Source organism: Cajanus cajan, chromosome 3, assembly GCF_000230855.2.
Source record: "Cajanus cajan strain Asha chromosome 3, NIPB_CcT2T_4, whole genome shotgun sequence".
Classification (NCBI taxonomy): domain Eukaryota; kingdom Viridiplantae; phylum Streptophyta; class Magnoliopsida; order Fabales; family Fabaceae; genus Cajanus; species Cajanus cajan.
Window position 1 is genome coordinate 10,632,416 of NC_138519.1, and position 9,001 is coordinate 10,641,416.

Here is a 9,001-nt window from a genome sequence, read left to right on the forward strand (position 1 = left end):
ACAATCTTTTATGCTTTAGGAGTCTAGCAAACTTTTACACATATAGTAACTATCTTATTTAATAGAGGATAATGATGGATAATAGAATAGAATGATAAGTAACAGAAAAATCATCTTATCTCAGAAAACTGAATTTGTTATAGGCTGTTACTTTGTTGCAGTCTTATCAAGTCATTAGGTTTGCTTGTATAAATATAGGCACACTTGTAACTCTGATTCATCAATCAATAAATACCATATACTTAATTCTAATATGGCATCAGAGCGGGACAATCCCGTGACCAATACCGAGGTGGAAGACGAGTCGGAGAAGAAAATTCATACCTCCAACGACCGCAAATCTGCATCTATTATCACACCAAATTCACCCTTCTATCTTAGTCCCTTGGATAATCCAGGAACACCCCTTGTTGCTGTGTTGCTGAATGGAGACAACTATCGTACCTGGGCACGTTCCATGAGAATGGCCTTACGTGCGAAGACAAAGTTGGGCTTCATTGATGGAAGCATCAAGAGACCAACATCACATAAGGAAGATTACCTGAATTGGGAGGAGGCAGACTCGATGGTGATGGCTTGGATCATCAACTCCACCAATCCGAGCCTACATGGGAGTATCTCACATGCTGCCACTACAAGAGACGTGTGGCATGATCTTGAAGAATGCTTCGCACAAACCAATGTCGTATTCATCAACTAGGGCGTTCACTATGCTTGATGGAACAAGAACCAGACATTAGCGTGACAAAATTTTACAGCAAGTTCAAGACTTTTATTGATGAACTGAATGAACAACAACCATTACCAGAATGCACCTGCGGAGCTTCTAAGGAACTAAGCCAAAGGGAAGAGGATCATGGTGTCCACTTATTTCTTGGAAGTCTTGACAATGAACGGTTTGCTCATGTTAAAGCCACCATCCTTAACATAGATCCTTTACCCTCACTTCGACGCACCTTTAATTTTATTTTGAGGAAAGAAGCGCGATTCACAGCAGAAAAAGAAAGGAATAACAAAGTTGAGTCGGGATCAACGTTCTATTCATTCCGCACCAACAAGTAGAAAGGGCAAGATGGGTCCAAGCTAAAGTGTGATCACTATGGCAAGGTTGGGCACACCAAGTCAAAGTGCTTTGAACTAGTTGGGTACCCACCCAATTGGAACACTTGGATGTCATGGAGAGGTCCTAATAGAACTGGATGATAGCCCACTAGAGGACAGCCCACAACACATCTTTCCCATGTGAATGAGAATCACGAAAGGGTAGACAACACACAAGAAATTGCAACGGGACATGCATTGTGTGGAACTTATGTGAAGAGAAATGCTAAATAGCATGAAATTATAGCCGGTAATGACAAAATATTTGGAGATCAACAATGGGTCTTGGATAGTGGTGTCTCACACCACATGACACCATTGTTTTCACTTCTAAAGGGAGTTAAAAATCTTGAAAAGTCATTCTATATCACTATACCCACAGGGAACATAGTGTTGGTTGAAAAGACAGGGTTTATTGATCTCAATGAAGATATCAAATTGAATAATGTTTTATTTGTACCTAATTTTAGTTGTAACTTGATATCTATTCATCAGTTGACAAATGATCTAAATTGTACAGTGACTTACCATGTTAATTATTGTGTGATACAGGACCGAACCACGAAGAGGACGATTGGATCAGGTGATCTGCATGATGGGGTTTATGTACTGAAAAGGACAACACAAGGAACATCTCTAGCAGTAGTTCGGAGGGATGCAACCACTCTTTGGCATGCAAGGATGGGACACCCTTCAGCTAAAACTCTACAATGCCTTTCTCGTTTACTTAAATGTAGTTTTGATTTTAATAAAGTTGATTGTTGTGATATTTGTCACAAGTCCAAACAATGTAGGCTTCCTTTTAACCAAAGTGATAATAAAGCTATGGAATCTTTTGCTCTCATACATTGTGATTTATGGGGGAGGTATCGTACTGCATCACACACAGGTTCACATTATTTTCTCACCATTGTTGATGACTTCACATGTGGGACATGGGCTTACTTATTAAAAGAAAAAAACAGAAGTTGTTGGCATCTTGATGAGGTTTTGCAATATGGTAAAAACACAATTTAACACTAAGGTAAAAAGGTTTCGAAGTGATTACGAGACTGAATTTACTAATGCTGCGATCTAACAATTTTTCCAGCAAGAGGGAATTATGCATGAAACATCTTGTGTGGGGACACCTCAACAAAACGAACGTGTAGAGAGGAAACATAGGCAATTCTTAATGTCGCAAGGGCATGAAGATTTCAAGCCAATCTCCCTATATCCTTTTCGGGAGAATGTGTATTGACCGCCACCTACATCATCAACAGAACGCCTACTATGGCTAATGAAGGACTCACTCCCTATGAATTATTGTTTAGAAGATCACCATCTTATGACCTTTTAAAGGTGTTTGGATGTCTATGTTATGTGAAGTGTTCCTCCAAACAACAAGACAAATTTGACCTGAGAGCTGAAAGATGTATGTTCGTGGGTTACTCACAAGGACAAAAAGGATGGAAAATATACAACTTAAAGACATGTGAGTTCTCTATTTCTCGCGATGTTATTTTTTCTGAGAATGTTTTTCCTTATGTCTTGTGTGAAAGAGATCCTATAGTAGATCCTCCGTTGACTATATTTCATGATGTGTCTCACTCGATTGAAGAAGAAAATTCTGAAAATAAGCATGATGAGAAAGAAAAAGAAAATTCATCTAATTTTCACAATGATGAACAAGGATCTTTTGGCCCAAAAGAAAATGTTCAAAGTGAGGGGGAGCATTACACGCCTACTAAGACAACACAGCTTGCACCATGAACGCGTCAGCCACCAAGTTATCTCAAAGACTATTATTGCCACAAAGCCATTAAAACCCCTTCATGCAAATTATTGGGTTCCTCAACCTCTTCAGGTATGGTCTATCCTATCTCACGATATGTAAGCTATGATCATTTCTCACAAAAACATCAAGCTTATATTGCAGCTATCTCATGTTATATGGAGCCAAAGTCATACCTCCAAGCTGTCCATAAACCGGCATGGCGAGAAGCCATGGCACAAGAACTCAAAGCATTGGATGATAATAAGACTTGGGAGCTCATGCTATTACCTAAAGGGAAGAAGGTTATTGGATGCATGTGGGTGTATAAAATCAAATAGTAGTCGACAAGTGAGATTGACAGGCACAAGGGACGACTCGTTGTGATGGGTTACACGCAAGTTAAAGGTGAAGACTTCAACGAAACTTTTGCACCAGTAGCAAAAATGACCACATTTTGATGCTTGCTCACGGTTGCAATAGCTAGAGGATGGGGACTCCACCAAATGGATGTTAGTAACGCATTCTTGCATGGTGAACTAGACGAAGAGGTCTACATGGAGGTGCCACAAGGGTATGAGACTCCCAAAGAAGGCATGGTTTGTCACTTAAAGAAATCCTTATACGGTTTACGACAAGCTTCACGAAATTGGTATTATAAGCTCTCACAGGCACTCATAAAATATGGGTTTCAAGAATGTCATGCAGATCATAGTCTTTTCATCTATTCACATGATGACATTTACTTGGCTGTTCTAGTCTATGTTGGTGATCTTGTCATTACCGGGAATAATGCGGATGCATGCCACAGGTTTAACAATATTTGAGCGAGAATTTTCATTGAGAGATCTTGGTCCACTTAAGTACTTTCTTGGTTTGGAGCTTGCTCGTGGAACTTCTGGTTTGTTTATGTGTCAACGAAAGTATACCTTAGACATCTTAAACGAGTGTGGTATGCTTGCATGTAAACCTTCTCCTTTTCCATTGGAAAAAAATCACAAATTGGCACTTGATTCAGGAACTCTTTATTCGGATCCTTCTCGCTATTGTCGGCTTGTTGGGCGCCTCATATACTTAACCATCACGCGTCCAAAGATCACTTATTCAACGCACGTCTTAAGTCAGTTTATGCAAGAGCCAAAACAAGGCCACTGGGATGCTGCAATGCATGTCTTACGGTAATTGAAGTCTTCACCAGGCAGTGGCATTATTCTTCCAAGTAAAAATGACCTCCAACTTGTTGCTTTTTGTGACTCAGATTGGGCCTCTTGTTTATTAACCCGTAGATCTATTTCTGGATACTTGATGAAGCTTGGTTCAGCTCTTGTATCATGGAAAACAAAAAAAGCAAACCACTGTGTCCAGATCTTCCAGCAAAGTGGAATATCGTTCTATGGCTCATGCAACAAGTGAGATTTTGTGGCTACGAAACTTACTGTCATGCTTGCAAGTTAAGTGTGATTCTCCTCCAACTCTTTACTGTGATAACCAAGCAACACTTCATCTTACAACTAACCCAGTCTACCATGAAACAACTAAACACATTGAAGTGGATTGTCACTTTATTCAGGAGCATCTACAAGCGAGAGTAATATCCACAACTTATGTGTCAACTAAACAACAACCAGCTGACATATTCGCAAAGTCTTTGGTTGGAAATTAGTTCAAGGAGTTGACAGTCAAGTCGGATGTTCATTATATGCACACTCCAACTTGAGGGGGAGTAATAGAGGATAATAATAGATAATAGAATAGAATGATAAGTAACAGAAAAATTATCTTATCCAAGAAAACTGAATTTGTTACGAGTTATTACTTTGTTGCAGTCTTATCAAGTCGTTAAGTTTGCTTGTATAAATATAGGCACACTTATAACTCTGATTCATCAATTAATAAATACCATATACTCAATTCTAATATTATTAGTGTAGGGTACTTATTAATTTTATCATAACTAATCTTTCTTTAAAAAAAATTGACCGGTGACATTTAGTGAAACCTTCTCCTTCAATTGTTTTTAATAGGATACTCCTCGCAATATTACATTTTTTCTATTTAATTTGAAATCTTATCTAAAAAGAATTCTATTTCTTCATATTTGCCACTTGTTGGTAAGTATACTTATTTTTAATTTTATAAGAGTTAAACAGTTTTCACAATTATTTATTGCTATTTGAGTTATAAAAAAAAAAAGGCACAATAATGTAGGAATTAATAATTTTTTAACCGACTTGGTGACAAATTTGTAGTAACGATGTTCTGTCATAAACGCGTAGGTGAACGTTGATCCATAGTAATGGTTTGCCAAATGAGTAAAACTACATATAGCTGGAAACAACCTCATCAGGAAAGAGGAAGAATGAAAGAAAATTGAAGACAGAGACAGAGAGCAAAAACAGTTAACTTGGGAACAGCTTCGTACGCGCTATCATTCATGAACAACTTGTCGTGAGTGCCATCCTAGTAATTATGCCCAATGGTGTCTTTGTGTCGGTGCCCCTGTGTATGGCACATACCTAAACATCCATCGTTTTGATTTATTATAGTTCACTATGAATCACAAGCAAAATAGAACAACACGATCCTAGATAGAGCATTGTCATAGTGTAAGAAGATATAAAAAGAAAGAAAACCTAATATAGTTTATGTTCTGCATGTGAGATCTCACCAATAATTCGTAAGTTTGAGTAGCATTAAACTCATTTTTCTTAAATAAAGTCTTAATTAGATTCGAATTTAATGTATGAAATAAAATGTTTAAAAAGAAAAAAATTATTAGAAACCCCTAATTAAGTTCTTTAATATAAATTAGTCATCAATCAAACTAATAAATATTTCATAACTATAACATGATTAAAAAAAAATCTTATGAAATCTTGTAACATTCAAACGGTTTTTTTTTTTTAAAATAAAATCTTTTACTTGTATAGCCTTCTAGACCAAAGCATGTGTCATGATTAGCATTTTAGACTTTTAAAATAATTTATCACAAAAAAAAATTATCGTTTTAATTTTTAACATTTTCACATTGGACTTGCCTCTACTAGTCTAGTCTTTCTTTAAAAAAAAAACTATTTTTTCTTATAAACATACGAATATTAACATATTAATATATATATTTTATATTAATAAACTATTCCATTAATATTTGTGAAACAATTATGCCATTAATATAAAATATTAATTTATGCTGTTTATATATCAAATATTAGTATATTATTTGTATAAAGGTAAACTATTCCATTAATATTTGTGAAAAAATATTAACTCGTGGTAAATAAGTCTTTAATTTATTTGAGAATTTTTAAATACGTTTCTAAACTAAATTCATTTTGTTAGGTCCCTAAACTGAAAAATAAGTCCATGATGTTGGTTTTTGCAAGTTTGAAAATGCTACAAAATGATCATTTGAAGTGGTTTTAAAAATCTTAGAAACTCAATTAAAAATAATTACAATATCAAAGACTCAATTTAAAAAATTACTTTAAAAACTTATTTAAATTTTTTCAAATAGTTTAGGGATCTACTTAATTGTTAATTTAACCTAGTATAAATTTTCAATAGTAATTTAATTTATTTAGACAGACTTTTTTTGATGAACCGTAGACAAAGACTATACCAACAAAGGCAGTATAATGATATTTTTATGATATATTTTTCTGCCAAAAACAAAGAACTTAAAAAGAGTAGTGATAGGAAAAAAAAAAAAAAAAAAAGGACACAGAATAACCTTCATTGGTTTGACACTCAATAACATGGACTTTAAGGCTTCCAAGGACAATAGTTTTTTGACGGACTATCTTTTGATTTGACTTTTCTGATAAACAAGATTAAAAGTCTTTCATGGTCATGATTTGTTTTTAAATGAGGTGAAAATAGTTGTCTTTTATTTAGACTCGTACGTGAATCCTGTACTTTGTTAGACAAGTCTTATGGTTTGCTGCATGCTTCATATATTTATTTATTTATTCTTTAAAAAATCCACTAATTAGATGGGTATTATAAAAATTAATTAATTTACTATTTCGACGGTGATATGATGTAAAAGAGAAGCAATATATTTTTAATTAATAGGATCTACTTATCATTCACATGATCAATGTCACTGTTTTTGTTTTCACAAAGACGCGAATAAAATTTGAATTTAGAATTTAGAATTTTGTACGTTTATGTGTAAATAAATAATTTATTAAATAAGATCATTTTATTATATTGCATGCAGTAAACTTGTTGTATTATACTATTTAGGGTTATTTTTGTTGTATAGAATAGAAAAATGGTTTCTAAAAAGCTTATTATATTTTGTTGCTTTCTTAAGAGACAATTTCGATTCCAATGAAAAATTATCACAGCACATTGTTTTATGTAAAACCGGGTTCTTTTCGATCGCAATACTCCAAACCACTTGGTACTGATTAAGAAGGAGCTGTTCTAAATATTTATATAGAAACAACGTAGGATTTTGACTTTACTATTGCTGCAAAAGGGGAAATCTAGTTAACTCTTAGGACAAGACTTTGATGTTTGAAAATTTTTCTCATTTTCAACTTAATTTGAGATCAGAAGAGAAGCAAAAAAGAAAAATCCATGTATATATATATTGTTTAATTTTCAATTCAAACAATTATAATTAATAAATATGTGTGAACCAGAAGGCATACAAACATGGATAGCTACTATTATTTTGTATTAAAAATAAAAATTATATCCTGTATCCTTTCACCTCATTATTTTATTTACCAATCTCTTCTTTTTATCTTATTACATCTATTATTTTCTCTATTTATATCTTCTTTCCAATATTACAATATCCGTGTTGGGGGTGTAAGCTTATAAATTTGAAAATTACCCATGAAGAGAATGAATGATGGTACTTAAACAGAAAACATAGTGGAAACGTACTCTAGTTACACACCTGATGTTAAAATTTCAACTTGTGTGTACAGAAATAGAGGCTGAATTTCTTGCAAAACAATTTGTCTTCCATCCATGAACTCAGTTTTGTCTTATTAAAAATTATAGAAGAAAATTACGGAGAAAGTGTTGTTGTTATAAAAAAAATATCTAAATAGGTTGAGATGATGATTGTATATACAAATTGCTCTAATTAGGAAAATGTTCGTTATAGTATGAGATAAAAAGATACAAAATATACGTGGCAATTATATTTGAAAAAAACCATTTATTTTCAACTCGCTATGCATGTGAACGTTGACGCTTATTATATTGTTTTGTCATAATATTTGTACTAAATGACGTAATTGTTGTAAGATATATTACATCACCTTATTCAGCCTCGTATATGGATTTAGGAATTGATTGGGTCAGAAAATTAATATATTTGACTGTTTAGTAAATTTAATTAGTCGATATGTAACTGCTAAGTCACAGGAAGTACAGGGAATTCAACAATCTAAGTCAGAGTTCATGACATTCTCATTGGAATGATATATGTATATATATATATATATATTGTTTGTCATTGTATATAACTATATTAGATATTTAACTTTTTTATTTTATTTTTTCTGGCCCATCACCTTAATAACTTAGGAAAATGAATATAATTCTAACATACGTATGGTGAAATCCAAATACAAGTTTATGAATGACTTTTTGGAATTTCAATTCGTTACAAGATACTGTTTGCTCTTGAATTAATTAAGCATGTCGTATACGTAACTAACACTCATGCATTCGTTAAGAAACAAGTAATTCATCGATCTAATTATAATTCGCTTGATCCATCATTAAATCTAAAAGCTACATAGAATAAGCAAACACAAACGTACGAAAATATTATCGAGAAATCAATATAGTATATATGATGTTTATCTTCTCATTGATATATGGACTTTTTTTTTTTCTTTTTGGTATTGCGATCTAAGTTAAATTTGAGTCACTTTCACTAATGTAAATTTTCAAACTGTAGCCTACCCACACCACGCATCGTATGTTTTCTTCTGCTAAATCGATGCTTGAAATTATATACATAATGGATTATTGCACCATAATTAACCATAGTAAAGCTATAATATATTTCTGATTTTCTTCAGTGATACCTTAATTAATTTTAATTGGTTAGCCTCATTCTAGCTCCAGCTTTTCCCTAGGGAGAAACAGCACATTAACTTTTGAACTGTTATC

General features: G+C 33.3%; 1 protein-coding gene across 1 annotated transcript; it reads left to right on the top strand.

Annotated features, from left to right (window-relative positions):
- The first annotated feature begins 253 nt into the window (after positions 1–253).
- Positions 254–700, top strand: LOC145956040 (uncharacterized). Its single transcript, XM_083071595.1, has one exon. The coding sequence runs from the start codon at positions 254–256 to the stop codon at positions 698–700; it is 447 nt and encodes a 148-aa protein (XP_082927721.1).
- The last annotated feature ends 8,301 nt before the right edge of the window (positions 701–9,001 follow it).

Excerpts from the sequence above, each read along its gene's own strand:
- LOC145956040 (XM_083071595.1), top strand. The coding sequence starts at position 254 with ATGGCATCAGAGCGGGACAATCCCGTGACCAATACCGAGGTGGAAGAC.